Source organism: Equus przewalskii, chromosome 16 (assembly GCF_037783145.1).
Source record: "Equus przewalskii isolate Varuska chromosome 16, EquPr2, whole genome shotgun sequence".
In the NCBI taxonomy this organism is placed as follows: domain Eukaryota; kingdom Metazoa; phylum Chordata; class Mammalia; order Perissodactyla; family Equidae; genus Equus; species Equus przewalskii.
The window spans coordinates 67,776,946-67,795,700 of NC_091846.1; the positions used below are offsets into that span (position 1 = coordinate 67,776,946).

At 45.6% G+C, this 18,755-nt stretch overlaps 1 protein-coding gene across 6 annotated transcripts in view; it reads right to left on the minus strand.

Moving 5' to 3' along the window:
- The window catches only part of STK24 (serine/threonine kinase 24), a 113,011-nt gene that overhangs the window by 7,792 nt on the left and 86,464 nt on the right, over positions 1–18,755 (minus strand). For 3 of the 6 annotated variants that reach the window (XM_070579110.1, XM_070579111.1, XM_070579113.1), the window contains 5 exons: positions 13,320–13,428; positions 12,918–13,075; positions 5,171–5,356; positions 2,749–2,894; positions 705–840 (listed from right to left, as the gene is read on the minus strand). In XM_070579110.1, the coding sequence (XP_070435211.1) occupies positions 705–840; positions 2,749–2,894; positions 5,171–5,356; positions 12,918–13,075; positions 13,320–13,428 (735 nt within the window). Of the gene's footprint in view, positions 1–701; positions 841–2,748; positions 2,895–5,170; positions 5,357–12,917; positions 13,076–13,319; positions 13,429–18,755 lie in introns of all 6 variants that reach the window. The other 3 variants (XM_070579109.1, XM_008516255.2, XM_070579112.1) reach the window with 1 other exon arrangement.

Below are 18,755 nucleotides of genomic sequence, written 5' to 3' on the forward strand. Positions count from 1 at the left end.
AACGGGACCCTGGCGATGGGACTCAGATGGACGCTGGCTATCCTGACTGGCTGTGGTAGGACAGTGGCCTGTCTTCTACTTTTGCAACCTCTATCTGAACACATGACGAGTCCTATCTGCTTCTCCAAGTGGGACTTGTAGGACACCAGAGGACAGCCCTAGGTCCACACTGCCTGAGAGAATCCACACCACTGTGCCTTAAAAAATTCCTGAAAATAGAGCTTTTTGTAAACTTAAAGAAGCATGAAAGCAATTAATCAAAAAGAGTTTTATATATGTACCATAAGTAATACTTCTCTTAAAGATCTTTAAACAAAACTTAATCCCAAAATTCTCGTACCTTATGAGTAACCCCAATATGCAAAACACACACAGCCCCCTCAAGAGGACTAGAAAGTCATTTCCTATGTGAAACCCAACTCTACCCCCCGCCACGATTCCCGTGGAGGTTCAGGGTCAGGACATGCTGATCACACAGCAGGGCTAGATAGCAGAAGTCAGCACCAGAACAGACCAGAGTCCAGACTCTCGGGTCTGAATCTCTGGGTAATCAGAACAAAATCTCTTAATCTGTCAATTCACTGACAGTAGAACTCCAAAAGACGCAGCCAAGAGGGACCACCCAGCCCACTAAAGCAGCAAGGTTCACACAGCCGCCGAATGACGACAAGCGTTAGTCACTGGAGTGCAAGTGAACGTACCACCTTATTTCTTTCCAAATCAGACGGCCGAAGAGTTCCGTTCTCGAGACTCTTTGAATTCTTCTCTGAGTCCGTGAAGTTCCAGTCCCCGGAGTCAGAGTCGCTGCCTCCGGACGCTTGGCCGTCCGTGTCTGTTTCCCTTAACACAGAAATCCAGGTGACCTCTGTGAGTGAGCGCGCTGGCTCCGTGGGGGCCAAGCCCACAAGGATCCCCGGTGGCAGCCTCCCAATCTACATTCTCCAACTCCACTGAGCACGTGACGCCGCCCGGCCACCCATGCCTCGCCTGTCTCACTCCCCCCAGTCACATCCACCTCCAGCCTCTCCTGGGCTTTCAGAAGCCAACCCTGCCCCCTACCTCACAGAGAGGAGAGACCACCAGAATGTGGTTCCTGGAAACTCCCACAGTGCCAGCTGCATGACACCCGCCCCTCCCGCCTCCTCAAATGTGAAGGGGCATCTTCTCCTGTAGACAATTCTCCAGTCCACTGACAGCCCCTCTCTCTTGGACTTCAACTTCTCTCCCCTCAGGCTCCTTTCCACCAACATTTAAACATACATTCCTTTTGCTCACTCAACACAATCTCTCTTCCAGCCACAGCCTCTCAGTCACATTCCTTGGATGTGTTGACCTCCACTCTCCGCCTCCATTTCTTATGTTCCACTCAGGTGAAAACCCACCCCTGTCCCTCCAACTGCCATGTCCAAGGCCACCAGTCCCCGGCACAGTACTAGACAAGGGAGGCACAGTCCAGTCCTTATCCTGCTCCAACCATCAGGAGGAAACGATCCTGCTACGCACGCCCTCCTCCCCTAGACTCTGGACTCCTGGAGCCACACTGCACTGGATCTCCTCCAACTGTCTCGTCCACAGGTCCATCCTTTATGCTGGTGCTTCCTGGGATGTGGTCCTAGGCCTCTGGCCCTTCTCATTCCGCAGGTATGCTCTGAGCGACACCCTCTGTTCTCATGGCTCCAATGACCATTTACAGAACGGTGACTCTAAATTGTTCTCTCTAGAAATCCTAGGCATCTCGCCTGAACTCCAAACCTCGTTGTCACTCTAAACTGCACACATCCTCATGGACATCCAGTCAACAACTCAAACATGTCCCATATCAAACTCAGCTTCCTGTCCCTGGCCTCCCCAGACCAGCTTCTTCTCCAGTGCTGTCAACTCAGTGGCACCTGCCACCCTGCTGAAGCCTGGAGCATCTCCACATCCTTTACCCAAATCCACGGCCACATCCAAACTCCCTGTTCATCTCTTCATTCCCACCGCTACCACCCTAGTCTCTCAATGCCGTGACCTCAACACCTTCCCCGTCAGTGGTTCTCACTCTCGGCTGTACAATGGAATCACTTGGGGATCCTGAAAAACCACTTCGGGTCTCAACCTAGAAACTGATTCCACTGGCCCAGAGTGTGGACCCGGGCTGTGGGCCAACTTGAACTTCTGGCCGAGGTGTGAAGAAGAACAGAAGAGGTACTGAGGATCTGGAGCACTTCCAGTCACGACACTTCCTGACGCCTCCTTTCTCCCTTCACCTCAGAGCCATCGGTCTGGCTTTCCCCACCCTACGTACTGAAACGGCATCTAGACCTAACATCTCCTCAGCTGACAAATTCCTGGAGGCCTAACTTGACACCAGCTTTTAGTTAAAATTTTAGTAAGAGCTTTTACAATGCCAACATCTACCAGAACACAACACAGAATCACAAAAATATACATTTATATCTTTCTAAGAAGATACTTAAAGCAGTTTCATTTGATCAGTATTTTAAGAGCAGCAAGTGTAACAAAGAAACCAGGTCAAGTTCTTTATGCACAGTTCTAACTGGGAGAAACTCCATGGGCAACAAAAGACTCCTAAACAGTCCCACACTAATTCAAGAATCACCATCAACCTGGATTACCTTTAAAAAAGAAACCCAAACCGCCCCTAACGAGAAACAAGAACAGGCCCACGTCACACACCCTGCATGGCTCACGCACAGCCCTCCCGGCTCACACGCGCCCTGCGTGGCCCAAGCAGAGCCGACTTACGTGTCCGAGTCCTCGGAGCTGGAGTCCTCGTGGCTCTGTTCGGCCTTCCACCTCTTGTACCTGTCGATGAGCTCAGTCAAGTAGGACGTCTTCTTTGCGTTGCGTATTATAAACTTGTGCTTCAGTAACTCCTTAGCAGTGGGTCTCTGGAAAACCAACCGGCAAACAGAACAGAAAAAGCATGAGACAAGTTCCCTACATTCTACTTTATTCTACCCTGAAGGACAGACTTTTGCCTCAAAATGGCAAACCACCACACTAAAGCATAAAAATCAAGATCTACTTTGAAGTTTTTTCCCTTAAGACTTATTTAAATAGTCATTTAGCGCCTGTGGGTGGGACTCTGTGTACTGTGGACACAGCATTTAGTATCTAATGGGGTCTTTAACATTTGGCAGGGAACCATCCAATGAAAGAAGAGAACTTCGCCCCCAAAATGCATTTACATAGAAAATGTTGCACAGAATTTCACAGGGATCATTCAAGAGAGCTACAATATACTTCCTAGTTTTTAGAAAACATTTTCTTACAAATGCTGGCAAGACAGAAAACATACGTTCTACATTATCTTGTTAACATTCTACATTAATGTTTGGTTCTACCGCCCCAAATTATAAGATAAATGTTAATTTGGATCCATCTAGAAGAAACTAGAAAGTAGCCAGGAGATACCCTTGTCTTGTATGCTAAAAGAGTTCCCAAGTTCTCTGAGTCATCAGCTTCCCCAATTTAGAAATGCTGGTTTCCCAGGTCTGCCCCTTTCCCCGTGAGCGGGGTGAGGTCTTCACCCAGGCCCCAGGCTCAGCAGGGCCACAGCCAGACAGCATGCTTTGAACTTGGTCAACTGCTTTGCCCTTGAGGATGGCAAACCCAATTAGAGGGAACATGCTTCCCAAGGAAACCTGACGTAGCTCAAATTGGAGTAGACAGCAGGAACAAACTACATGAGTTAGACTAAGTCCCCACTTACTCTGAATTACTAAAGCTTTACTAGCAAGAGCCAGGCATGTTCCTCAAATTCAAGCCTGTGAAAAACGTGGGCCATCTCGGGCATTTCTCACTCCCTGTCCACATGGCTGTGAAACTCCAAGTGTCTGAGAAGTGCTCCTAGTCTCAGCTTCTCACCCGTCTCCTCAGTGCACTTCGGGTCAAGGTATGGGTAGAGATGTGTGCAATGGGCCAGTAAGCCAATACGAGAAATAAACTTTTTTTAAAAAATATTTTATTTTTTCTTTTTCTCCCCAAAGCTCCCCCTGTACACAGTTGTATATTTTTAGTTGTGGGTCTTTCTAGTAGTGCCATGTGGGACGCCGCCTCAGCGTGGCTTGACAAGCAGTGCCATGTCAGCGCCCAGGACCCAAACTGGTGAAACCCTGGGCCGCCAAAGCAGAGCACACGAAATTAACCACTCGGCCACGGGGCTGGGCCCCTAGAAATATACTTTTAAGGGGAAGATGTGCACGCACATGGGTAGGTGTGTCTTCTTGTGTGCTGGTGCACGGCAGCTAGAAAACTGGTATCATGATACACTGTGCAGAGCCTCATGGACACGTAGAGCAAGTGCCCCCACCACGTGATGCATCAATAAAATGCTGACTTGGTGATCTCAGGCTGCATCCTTTCGAGGTTCTTAGAAAATGTCGCATTCCCCACTTAACTCCTTTCCCAAAACTGGAATCATATTAGAAAACCATGGTGCTCTTGTAAAACTAGTCACCCATTTTTAGATAAGAGTTCATAAAAAGGGGTTCAGCTTGACCTTCAGCTAACCCTGCTGGAAAATTCAGGAAAAAAACGAGAACATATGGTGCTATAGGCAACAGAAAAATACACAGATAACTTTCAAAGAAATGTCCTAATTGAGAGAGCAAATTAGAATAAAGCTGTGTAGTCATTACCACTCCATGGCTCTGCCCATGTCAATTAAACAGAAGGGAAAGTGAGAGGGAAGAGGGGAGAAAAGCAAGGTGAGTGGCTCATTTATATTTTATTTGCCTTTTCTTTCCTAACACATGCTAAGAAAAAACCAAAAACATTTACTTTAAAGACATATTTAGCCATATTTTTCAGGTCACACTTGGCAATTACTAAAAACAGCATACAGTTTATAGCCTGATCTTCCACTGCAAATATTAAAAATGTATGATTCCATACATAATATTAAGGAGAATAGTCTGCATACCCAAGGAGGTATGAGACACTAGAAAATCTGAAAGAAAGATTTTTAATCCTAAAAAGGAAAAATAACAATAAAAACATATTTGTGATTCAAAGAAATCAATCATACCCATTTAGAAAAAGAAAGAAAAATGAGATCATGAAAGTAGCTGATTATAGTGATTAAAGAAACTCCAATGGGGTGTATCTAGACCAAGTCAGGACACACATGAAGAGATGCTCATCCTGATCTCGTGAAACTCACAAAGCTCGGCTCCTTATTCAGACAGGCCTCCACAAACTCCTTGAGGGGTCTGCTGTAGTTTCCTTCCAGCGTCGGGGGGTTGTTCTTTGGAATGAGGAATAAAACCTTCATGGGATGCAGCTCGGAATGAGGGGGCTCCCCTTTCGCAAGTTCTATAGCTGTTATGCCCAGGGACCAGATGTCTGCCTGCAACAACAAAGCATCTTTAGAAACACTGAACAGGAATCAATTCAAATAAATATATCTCTTAGAAAAAAAAAAATACTTCTCAATATACTTCTCAGGTATTGAAAAAGATAATTATTTTTGACCGAAAATCGAAAAGATAATCCATTATGATTTCGAAATAGGCAACACAGAGGAAATGTACTATACAAAATGTCTTCTACCTCTCTCCTGAAGACGGCTGAGATGATTATTTCTCATCCACCTAGTGCTATACAAGCGGTGCAGTGTTAATTTAAGTCCTTGGGATAGGTAACCAGAGGTGATCTGGGGAGTAGAGGAGTGTCTGTGAGTCACCCCATCAAGCAAAGCTTAGAACTGAGCACTGCTTTGAGGTCGAGAGCAGGTTCCCTGGGCTCAGGGACAGGTCTGAATGCCAGCTCTACAACCGGTCTTAGGATGTTAGACAAAATACCTAACCTGTGAGCCTTGTTCCTTCATCTGTAAAATGGGAATAACAGCAGGGTGGCTGTGCAAGGTGCCTTACATACAGCCCAGAACTTAAATGTTTATTATGAAAATGTTCAAATATACACAGAAGCGGAGAATATTAAAATAATGCACCCCCATACACCCATCACATGAACTTAATAATTATTAACAATTTACCATACAAGCTTTGGCTATTTTTTGCCACAGTACATTTTAAAATAAATCACAGACATCATGACATTTTTCCTGAGTACTCCAGTGTGCCAATATAAGGACTTTTTACTATATATCGACACCTAAAATTCATAATAATTCCTTAATATCATGTTATAATTAAGTCTTCTCAATTATTCAAAATAGTCTTTTCACGGTTGGTTGATTTGAATCAGGATCCAAACAAGGCCCATATGTTGCAACTGACTCTTAGGACGCCTAAGGCTCTTTCAATTCAGAACATCCACTTCCCAATCTCCTCAGTGCCAGTGACCTAAGGAAGAAATAGGTCCCAAATTCTGGATTTGCCTGGTTTCTTCTCAGGGTCTTAACGTGTTCTAGCTCCTGTATTTCCTGTCACATGACAGGTTAATTAAATCCAGAGGCTTGTCTGATTTGCTGTCAGCACGAGACAGGGGGCACCGTGTGGGGGCACCTGCTGCCCAGCTCCTGACCCCTCTCCTATGCAGCACACGCTTGTGGCCTGGGCCAGTCAGTTGGGTGGATGAACGAATTCCTGGACCATGTAATGGAAATGAAAAGAGCAGGCAGTCTTGGAGGAACTCTAGTTAACGAGGCTTTTCCAGTTGCTGACACCAACCCCCCTGCATGAAATCAGACTGAAGCAGCAGCAGGACCACACAGGCCGGCAGAGAACAGGCAGTGGGGAACAAGCCTCTGCTACACTCGGTCTAGTACAACTGTCCTGCTCCTGTCGCTGTGCGCTGCAAACCCATCTTAATTCCAGGCAATGAATTAGAACTAATACACCTCTTACACTCACACTACAGCAAGGAAATGGACAGGCTGAAACATCATTTAGGTCAGCAGAGAATGCAGACATTCTTCGACCTGGAGAGAACTCACCTGCCATGTTTCCAAAGCCCTAGTGAGTAGGAGACATCCTCACTACAATTTCCCCCAGCCCAGCAGTCCATGTGGTCAATGCCTACCACATATTCTGTTTTCTTCTGTTCCCAGTGAAGGCAGGAATAACCGTCAGCAAGCCTTGTTTTAAATTTTTTTTACTACAGGGATCAGTCTAGAAGACCCAGTATCAGGGGTAACGTTCCTACTTCCCATCCCTTTACAACTTGGACTCTGCTTTATTTTACATGTGCATTATTATAAAAATCAGCAGAAATGTGACTTATTCCAGAGTCCCTCCCCCCAGGAGGAGGAAGCTGGGTGCACCGGAGCGTGCCAGCAGTGAGCTTCCGTAACTGGCCAGGAGGACAAAAGTAAGTGTGCAGGTACAAGGAGGGAGGGCGAGTTGCAAGGACAGGAGGCAAAGATGACCGAATGCACGACTCTCATGTGGCAGCAGCTCTTTACACAACAGGTCTCTTTCTAAAGTTTGCATGATTCCACGTCTGTCTACTCCAGCCCTCCTGGATTTCACTGGAATTGCTGCTCTTTGCACAGCCTGCTGCTCAGCACCAATGTGCCTCCTGGCTGTACAGACGCAGGGCCTTTATCCAGATGACCTCTGATGGACACACTTCCGGGCCCCCAGCATCCTGTAACCACTTAAGCACACTCCATAACTAGAAGGCTCCAGCCAATGATGGTGTCTGCGGGCAGTCTGTCATGGGATGAGCTTGCCCCCATTTCCCTCAGAGGTCTGAGGGCTTGTGATCAGGATCCAGGCCAGGCAATAAGCAGACAGGCAGCAAGACTTCGAGGACCTGGCACCTGTTCCACACGCCAGGACAGACCAACTAAAGTCGACTGAGGAAACAGCCTCCCCAGCACCACTTGTAACGCATCTCCTCCTCAGAGAAGAGGCACAGGCAGCACTCGCCTGCTTCCCCCGGGAGGGTCACCAGCAGAGCCTCGTCAAGACAAAACGTGCACCCTTTCCCCGTCAGCCAAGCCAGGAGCCCGAGTGTCACCCAGGCTCCTCGGAGCTCCTCTTTGGACCCCTGTAAAATCAACCAGGTGCCAGGTGTGCTGCTCCTGACCTCTCGGAGCCCCGGGTCCCCATCCATCCCTCCTGCCCTGGCTTAGCTCAGAGCTATGCTCTTTCCCCAGGACTTCAGTAGGGGGCTCTGAAGTGTCTTCCTGCCTGCAGGCTCCCTCTCCACACATCCAACATCGTTCTGACTAACGTGGAAACCCTGACTGGCATTTGAATAAATGGCAAGCAATTTGGCATTATGTCAAAAGCCATAAAGATATCCAAACTTGTTGAAACCAATTAATTCCCCTTCTAGGAATCTAGCTTAAAAAAATACATTTTAGATTTAGAAAATGGTATATGCTGCCAAAAACATTCAATAGCAGCATTACTTACACTAAACCTTAGAATGATTTAGTTGCTACAGCACATTAACTTACTGAAGTATCATGTACCCAACAATGACATTAAGAGAGAATCAAAATATAATTGAGTTGGTCTATTATTACATCTAGGAAATATGGCATCAGATTTAGAACATGTGTCTGGGTTTTAAATTATGTGGGGCAAGGGCAGCCATTTTCCAGAGCAATTAAAACTCAGGTATCAGAATAGATCCATTTTACTGTCATTTGGGAAGGACACGAAATTAGGTAGTTAGAGAAAAGTGAACAGATTTTCTCCTATGTGGAAAAGTCTAGGTAGTATGCTCCTAAGTGACAACATACGACTGTTACTGATGATCAAGGACTCTTCTCAGTGGGGACGGGGGAGTGGAAGTGGGGTGGTGCAAATATACAACAATATTCTAAATCCTTGCAATATCATGCTGATTAAGTAAAAGCAAGCTGGCTACAAATCTGCAGACACAATACAACGTAAGTGGTATAAAAAGCTTATGTATAGACTATATTCTGGAAGGAACCACAGTCAACTCCATAATCAAGAGGAAGAGGGGCGAAAAAACATGGAGAATCCTAAATCACAGTTATAACTAGTCAAAACATAGCTCAAAATGGATTTAATATAAACTACTTAATTAGATGCACTATGTAGGAACACATCCATAAGCAGCATCTAGAGGTATAAAAATCGTTTATGAGCACTAACTAGCAATACATGGTTGATCTGAAAAGGTCCAACCATTACTACGTGGTAAATAAAGCCTGTTAGTCTCCAAGCTGGATGCTTTTCCCACTCACCTCCTTCCCCCACTTCCAGCGCCCATTACTCACAGCTGGGACTGTGGGTAATTCCTGATCCTGCAGAGGGACCAGGAGACACCAGTGGGCTTGGCATGGGCACAGGGAGAGCCAGTGGCGTGCTGCAGTGGACAGGCTATCTGGGCAGATTCTAACAACTGACGGGCTAATAGTGCCATGTTTTTACTCATTTTTACCAATTTTATTTTTTTCCATCAATGCATCACCTATCTCCATTTTTCACCATGGTTAGACTGCCAATAGTTATTTCAGAGATGACTGGACACCAAAATAACTTAGCTTGTGCTTGAGTAGAAAGTCTACAGGTGTTTTTCTTTTCATCTTTTTGTTCCCCCCAGTATTTTCCAGACTAAAGAGTATATATTGCTTCTGAGACCAAAAAAGCGAAGTTATTTATAAGAGAATCCTGACACCAACCTCTCCACGACTACAGGATGTTGTTTCAGTTAACAGGCAAGTCAATCCCCTGGCCTCATCTCCTACCACACCTTCACCAGAATCTACAAACCAAACACAACTCTCCTTTCCCTGGACTTGGTCTGAACGCCCTTTGCTCATCTTTGAGGGGCTGCAGAGCCGCACGTCTGTGAAGCCTTCCCCAGCTCACTCTGACATCCCTCACTCAGCTCGCCTGCACTCCTCGACACCTGTTAGAGCACCTGATCCAGCACCTGATACCCAGCAGTGCAATTACTCACAGAAAATGTAAATTATTTAGCACAGCACTGGGTGCCACTACAGCGAAGACTGAATGAATGAATACAGAGAAAGGGACAATGTCTTTAATCAAGTACAATCCACATGTTGACACACCATCATAGCAATCTTATGAAGAAAAGGGAAAAAAAGATTTAAGTTCTTTAGCCCAAGATCCTAGTCTAGGATTGAAAACAAAGGCTTCTCTGTGGGGGAGCAGAGTTATCTCCTTTGGCACCATCTCCAAGGTTTGGGTGCTTCTTACAAACCAAGCTACCCTAAATCACCTTTAAAATGATGATGATGATGGTGAAGATGATGAAGGTTCTTAAGGCATATGGGCAATCACCACTTAGCAATACTGGGCTTAAATTAAGAATTGAGATCAACATAAGCACCCTGTATGTGCAAACACATTCAGAACACCTAAGCAGCAAGGACAAATGACAAGGGGTCAAAGATACTAAGGTTATTGTGTTAGACAGGATTCTAGACGTACACATAAGATTATGGCTTATAGTCCCTTTTGCTCATGAGGCAGGTGCATTCCACTCCTCTTCCCAACCTGACCTTCCTCCGAGAATCAGAGTGCGTACCCAAACACAGAACTGAGGGAGCCCGCTGTCCTGATTATAGTAACAGACTCTGCTACCCGACGGCTGTGCGCTCCTGACCTGTAATGCAGAGACTGGTGGAAAAAATGTTCACAAGTACATGCAAGGAAGAATGGAAGTGGGAACTGGAAAGAAGCCAGATAAGTTTGTGTCTCAGGAGACCACAGTGGCCACAATAGCTACAGCACCCCTCAAAGAACATAAACTGCCCTGTCAGGCAGGCCTGAGAGGCGAGGCAGCCACCGGAAAGATATCCACAAAGCAACCTCGGAAAAAGGCCCTCTGTCAGGCATTGCTGATGACAAAAGTGGCTGTCCCAGTGTCACAACTAATGTGGGTGAGTGGGTGTGTGTGTGTGATTATCCCTAAGGCCTCAGCCTCCAGAAACCCACTTCTTATAAGCCTCAAGATTCAGACACTAACATTAGCCTTATCTGCACTTTCCACACCCCTTGAGTCAACAAACCTGGGAAGCAAATTTCAGATAAACATATTCTTTCACACATGATTTCTAGTAAAGAGCGGTGTTGGGTATGATCCAAGCAAATCAAAGAATTAGCCTCTGACATAAGCCAGAGTAAAAGGAAAAGCAGTTGAAGGTTAGGGAGAAATGTGACACTCCCTCAAGCTCCGCAACCAAGTGTGCACTCCCTGTGAGGTGGAGGCAGCATCTTTTAATCTACTGAAAAAGAATACTACAACATCCACTGACCAGATGAGAGCACGTTGATCCTGATAAGAACGCCAGGAAGGAAGGTGGCAAAGCTTTATGGAGGTCACCTGCCCCAGAGAAGCCCTGCACAAGGGGCCAAGGCAGAGGGGAAAGGCCTCGGCCAGCAGGACAACTCCTGAAGAAAGAGGGTGGAGTGAGCAGGGGTGGGTAACACCGACAATGTGGGAACTGACTCCTGAGTCACATGTGCCGTGGCTGACCAGCTAATTTACTAGAAAAAAGAGAGGAGAATAGTCAGCCTAGTGTAATCTGATGAGTTAAGAAACTTGGATTCTAGGCATAGCCCTACCAAAATCTACCTATGAGCTTTGATAAATGGGCCTCAGCTTAAAATAGAGAGAATGGACTGAAGACATTAAGTTCCTGTCAAGTCCTAAAATGATGGGACCCCAGGAAAATGGCCAATAGCCAAAGCAGCTGCAGAGCTCAGAAGCAGCTGTGGGGGTCATCAAGCAGCTAATGGGGGTCATCCACAACACAGGCGGAGCACTTACAGCAATAAAACACGCCGAAGACCAGACAGCTCTGCTATCCTGGGCCTTGAAAACTCAACAGTCACTTAGTAGCCACTGAATACTAAGGCCATCAGGATGCCTATGGAAGTCCTGGCCACCATACAACTCCCAGTGAGCCAGCCAGGCCCACCTCTGCACGCTGAACCAGGTGCACCTGCAGCCTCAGCACAACGATGGCTCGCAGGGGGGACCTTAGGCCCCGAGGAAAAGTCACTCTCCGCCTGTGCACTGTTTAGTGAGGTGGGAAGTCCACTGCATACTGAGAAGATTTCCATTAAAGAAAAGAAACCATGTTTGGCACATAAATGTATCTGAGTTAAATTTTTGTTTGCCTAGAAATACCGGCTCAGAAGAGCCAATCCTGTGTGGACCATGTGCAGATTTTACTGCATGCAAGCTAGTGAGGGGTGTGGCCTGTGGGAGACGGGAGTGAAATCAGAGATCCAGGAGGCAGGCTCCCCAGGTTTTTTAGTCTATTATTAAAAAGTTTAAGTAAGTTGAAGGGCAACAGGGAATAAGGAACACAGGAAAAACTGGGAGAGTGCACCCATGACCGGTAAAAGAGGCTGGAAACAAGACATTACGATTTTGCCTCAAGTTGGTAAGGAGTCTCTGAGGTAACACTCCCGAGAACTAACAATAAGGACAGGAAGAGTCTGTGTGAGCACCACAAGCTTTATTCTTTCCGGATTCTGCTCTTATATTCCTGTGGACTCTCCATTTCTCTTACGCGATCCTTTCTGTACCCATGCCTTAAATATGGTTCAAAGTCTGCCCAAGGCCCTCTTGCCTCATCCACTCCACTCGGGCTTCAACCAGCACTTGCTGGTCTCTCTATGGACCCGACCCCGCATGCCTCCACTGGACACCTCCACCTGGACATCTTAACAGGGCCAGGCTGAACCCATCTCGCCACCGTGGTCCTCTGTTCCTCCACACCCACCTTCAAGACACACTCCTCCTTGGTGTTCCCCACCATCACCAGACATTGTTTAAGCTAAAAACCTCACTAACTAGGGACTGGATAAATAAAGGGTATTAAACGACGCAGCAGGAGACAGAGAAGAAGCCTGTTTTCAAACGAGGTCGGCGAACTACCTTCAGGACCTACTGCAGGGTGCTAGCTTCACTCCCACAGGAACAGCTGTCAGGTTAAAGTACAGAAGGGGTAACTCTACACGAAGCGTCGGCCTTACCTTTGAGTCGTAGGCAGACTGTTTAATGACTTCGGGGGCCATCCAGAAAGGGGTGCCCACAAAGGTATTTCTTTTTATCTGGGTATCCGTCAACTGGCCCGCCACTCCAAAGTCAGCCAGCTTCACCTCTCCATGTTCCGAGAGCAGAACGTTGGCAGCTGGAAAATAAAACCAAAGACGCCTCCTGACATTACCTGCTGCGTCGTTCCGTCCACTATCACTTGGGGAACGTCTGCCTTCTCTCCCCAGCGAGATCACCAGGCACCAAAGGGATGCTATGGGTTAAACTCGCCTCGAAGGCCAGCCCACTCCGGGCAGGCTGCAGGGAGAAGCAGCTTGCCTCAACAGCTCCTTGCTACCCGCCTGAGGGGTTCCAAAGGAGCAAACACAACGTTTTCTTACCTTTAATGTCTCTATGAATTTTCTTCTCCGAATGCAAATAATCAAGTCCTTTCAGGATTTCTCTTAATATAGTAGCAATCTGAGTTTCATCTAAAGGGCCAGGTTCTAACTAATAAGAAAAAAATTATTAAAGTTAGTTAAATGATTATCTTAGAAGTTTGAAATGATAAGACAGTCAATCCCTGTGTTAAATGGGCAAGAACAATTAAAATTTAAAATCTTCTTCACTCCAAAACATTTTGCCCAAACAATAAAAACCTATTTAAAGGGCCCCCTGCCCACCCCCCCCAAAAAAAAGAACCAGAGAAAACGAGTTTGCTGAATGAAGCCAAGCTGGCTAAGAACCAAAGCAGCGCCGAGGAGGAGGCCCACGGTCAGCCCCGTCGCGCCGGCAAGCTGCGCTGGGAGGGATGTTAGTCCAGAGACTCACGGTACCTGCCAGGCAGGACACGGAGCAGCTTGGCTCTGTCCAAACATAGTAACCGTTATCAAAATGCAAGAGGTCAGAAAGAGGCCCGCAAGCCGACTGCTTTCCGAGGCTACCCTGCACCAGAATTTTTAAATCTGAATTTTAAAACTTGAGGGAAGGGAGCTCAAAGTGCTGAATTCCTAATGATTTAGGGTTTCTTGTTATTCAATATATATGTTATTCCAAACGAAGTAATAACAGCCTCTGAAAACATATTGTGAGAAACTCAAAGGAATTAACACTGCTTGATATTCATAATCATACAATGATGTAAGGAAGAAACGTCAAGCACACATATCTCCATTTTAAAAAGAAAAAATTACGTTCTAGAGCTCAGTTCAAATTGGATAATAAGTCCACCGTCACTCGCAGAGCAGGGAATTCAACCACAACTAATAATTACATAAATTACTTCAGCAAAACCACCTAACACTCCCTAAAGGACTCATAATGGAACCATCAGAAAGAGGAGAATTCTAATAATTTAATTTTTCATCTGAATGATGATCCCCGTTATTACGTTTCCGGACTTGACAGTGAATGCCATGATAACCCAAATTCACAGACTTTAGTCAACAGGAACACACAGCACCGTGACATTCACTGAGTAAGTTTTCAAAAGATAGATGTGCTTTAAACCAAAGGCAGTGAACTAGGATACTCCTTCTAAGGCCGAGTTCTGATTGACGCACGTTCATTTTCTTGGGCAGACAGTCCTACTCGTGTGTCTCAGGGGCTTCGCCAGGATGATGGCAACAGAACAACTGTTTATGGGCCCAAGGTGGGGGCAACAAAGACACCGCTTCTAGCTTCATGACAGCTTTCTGGTTCCACTCAGCAAGCGGTGCGGCCTCTGATCACAGGCCAACGCAGCCCGCAAGACAATCCACAAAGTCCGGGGGAGACGGGCAGGGGCTGCCTCAGTGGGACTCTGGCTGGTCTGGCAGCAGGACACACCCATGACCAAGCAACTTTCTCACATTCAGAACACAAATGTAAGAGAGTGTGCTGCTCACTTGTAGTTTTACCTTATATGTTGAGAGAAAAATCACAGCACTTGGGTCAACTGGCCTCCCAAGAGGTACCCCAAATTCTAATTAAGATACTGTCCAAAAACTACCTCAGACTATGGCAACATGTTGCACACTTTGTTGCAAGAACCTAACCTTTCCCAAAATTATCTGACCAAAAGTCTTATTTTCAAGAAACACACACCAAAACTACTACCCCAAAGGACATAACGTAGATACCCTCTCTTGTCTGCCTTCTCCACACCTATTTTTGAGTATTCAGAGACTGTAGAAATTTTAAGACTCAAAATGAGGAAAACGCACTTTTCTCATAACCTAGGGAAAAGAGGGAGGAGGGTAGAGACGCTGGCGTATTTTCTCTTATGCACAACACCAGAACACAGAAGGATAACCCAGTCATTCAATATCACATCACAGAGTGGAGGTCCCATTTCCTCCTCCAGCAGATTTTCGCCCAAGCAGATAATCAGTAACATTCAGCTAGACCACCTCCTCCCTTCTATTATCAAGTCTCTGGAAAGAAACAGCAGAGCAGCCTGGTGTTATCATCAAAGGGAGATAAGAGCTGAGGAAAACTAATTGAAAATCCTTCCTTGGATCATTTAAGGGCTGGCTCTCTGATTAATGTATGTATGGTTATGCTCTTTCACATCTGGCCCAAACACCACCCACCAATGATTTATATGCCATGGGGAGACGGTGGGGGAAGGGGAGAAAGACAGATACTCTATTCACAGGGTAGGGAGATCCTTCACGGTGTCACAATTCACTATGAAAGGTACTCAGTTGTTCTCTATACCACCGGTGGGTAAGACCAGGCTGAGCTAAGTTCTCAGAAAAATATATTAGCATTCTCCACCATAACCATTTTCTAAGCAGTATAAACATAGTGGTCTCTATCATTAAGAAGACTGTGGGATCTGCAAATAATCTTTATAAAACAAAGAATTTCAGGAAAAAATTCCGACTGCATCTCATCTCTGGGTGACTTCTAATTCCCTCTCCCCCAAGTCTCTTCCCCCCTTCTTGCTCTATAATAGAGACTACTAGCCAGGCACATGGTCACCCAACTACAGACCACATGAGTCAGCCTCTGCAGCAGCCAGCCTGGCCACGTGACTAAGTCAATGGAAGATGAGCACAAGTGACCTGTGCCTCCTCCTGGTCTGGGCTTTGCAACCCTGGCAGCTGGAGAGGACAAGGAGTGAAGACCACGGGAAGCCATGGGCTACAGATGGTAGAGGACCCACCAGTGGAGGGCCCTGATGACCATGTGGACCAAAGCCCAGTGACCCCAGATGTGGCAGAGAAATAAGTTTCTATCTTGTGTGTGACAAGATACCTCGTTTGGGGGCCACCACAACAGCAGCTCAGCTTAAACACGAATGAATATGCCATCTCATTTTTTAAAAACCATGTTGCATATTCATTTTTAAGTTTGTCAAACATCTCGGCCTGATTGAGTGACCAATTTACGTAGCATAGTTCCTTCTTAATTAGATTCCAAGGCTGTCCCTTAGATTCTCCTAGATCCTGACTGATCTTTTAATCATCTAAAAAATCTTTAATCTCAGGCCCTCTGTTGCCAATCCTCACTCCAATTCTGCCACTTCACCTGACTCTCTTTACTTTCCTTGTAGCACTTTCCCACATAGGATATACCTGAGGGTCCTCCCCCACTAGAATATAGCTCCATCAGAGTAGGGGTTTTCTTCTGCCTCGTTCATTGCACAACTCCAAACAGCCAGAACAGCATGTGGCCCATAGTAGGCACACAACAAATATTTTCTGAATGAAAAATGAATTCACCCAAAATCTATCACATTTTAAGTTATAAAGTCTTAAAACTGTGTGATACCTATTACACTCCTAATTCATGGCACCCTAGAAGCAGACAGAACTTGAGAAATTATTTACACAAGTGGTTTTCAAACTGTATTTCCTCAAAGCGGCCTTGGGGATCCTGCAAACGTGTAATTTCAATTTATTATTTAATTTTCTTTTAAATTAAAAAAAAAAAACCCAACAGATTGAACATACTCAAATGTGTGGATTCAAAATAAAATATATGCCTATTTTACTTTAGCATTCATGGCTCTTAATAACTAAGCTATATTGTGTCTATGCTTCACACTAGCCTCCATACTGTACACTCCAATAACAGGTAAAGGTATTAAGCGCATTTTTTGGTCAAAAAAAGTCAAAAAGCACGCATCACCAGAAAAGAGGAAGAGAGGGCTCCAAGGGACACATACCCTCCAACACCATCAGTTTATCTTCTGCAGCTACAGAGATGGCCACGCCCAGATAAGAGAACTGAGAGGTGCATCCACAGGATGGCATCTCAGTAATTTACAAAAAACAGATCTGGGTTAATTCCTAACTTGAAGTAATAAAGCCTTTCCACTGTGTCCTTCATTTTGTCTGATCTGCGGGACCCAAGATTTATTTACACATCATGTTGTCGTAGAAAGATACTAGGATTCTCGACTTGGTCTTGAAGCCAACCATCCTTACCTGGGGCATAGTCACTTCTGTCTCTAGGGCCATCTCTGAATGTGCAAAGTGGGAAGAGGGAACGAGATTTTCAGTTCTCTTCAGCTCTGACAGTTGATGTTGCTGGCACCTCAGGAGGCTCAGTGGTAGGGACATTAAGAAAGGACTGTGACACCCAGACAATTACCTACCTACATCCAAAATACCCCACCACTTCCCACAAACGAACATCCAGGCAACTCTATCTCTGTCCCACATCCCAAGCTAGACCTGCCTCCATCTGGAACCTCAATTCCAGAATCCAAAAAAAGCGAAAAAATTAACTATCAGACATGCTTAAAAGGCAATCTTGAGTGACGCAGGATGGCCATCTTCCTGTCCCAGGCAAAAGTGTCATTAAGATTCAATGTAAGGAATTAAACTGTCTCACAGCCTAAGTAAAAAGACATGATAACCACAATGTAGAGTGAAAAAGGCGAAACAAAATAATAATATGTACGCCACAATTCAAGCTATATAAAACATATATGCTTATGGTCAAGAACTGGGAGGGGCTGCAGAGACACAGCTGTATATCTCTGAGTAGACTGAAAACTCAGACAATTTTCATTACTGTTACGGACTGAATGTTTCTGTCTCCCCATCCACCCAAAATTTGTGTTAAAATCCTAACACCCAAAGCGGTGGTTTTAAGAGGTGGAGCCATTGGGGGTGACAAGGTCACAGGGGTGGAACCCTCACGAACTAGATTAGTGCCCTTGTAAGAAGAGGCCAGGCAGTTTGCTCTGGCTCTCGGCCCTCCCTCAGGGGAGGATACAAGACACTATCTACAAGCCAGGCAGTGGGCCCTCAACAGACACCAGATCTGCCAGCGCCTTGATCTTGGACAGTCTCCAAAACTCTGAGACATAAATGTTTGCTGCTTAAGTCACCCAGTCTACGGTAACCTGTTACAGCAGCCCGAGCTAAGACAATTACTGAGCGCATGAAGGGGAAGGATGAATCCAGAGAGAAGAAAGCGAAGAAAGAACCGGTGAGATTTTCATGCTCCGGGCAACGGCAGAGCCTTTCTCCTTGAACAAGACACACCTCATCATCTTTCTCTCCACGGCCCCTCACATATCGGGCTCCTCCAAGGTCACAAATAAACATACTAGCACTAAGCCTCTTAACAGAGAGAAAGATTGAATAAAAGCAAGCAGAATGTTTCAAAATAAGCCCCAAATGCTGCATGGTTATCAAATTTTTATATACAATAATATTCTGGTTTTAAAAATCTTTTACAAACATGTAATAGATCCTCTCAAAATAATCCTAATCACTTCCAACATTCAAAAAATAATACTTGTATCCCATTATTAAAGTGTGTCCTCTTCTTTGAGGGTTGGGGGTAGGCCAACAAAAAGGAGATAAGAGATAAGACAAAGTCAGAGGGAGCCG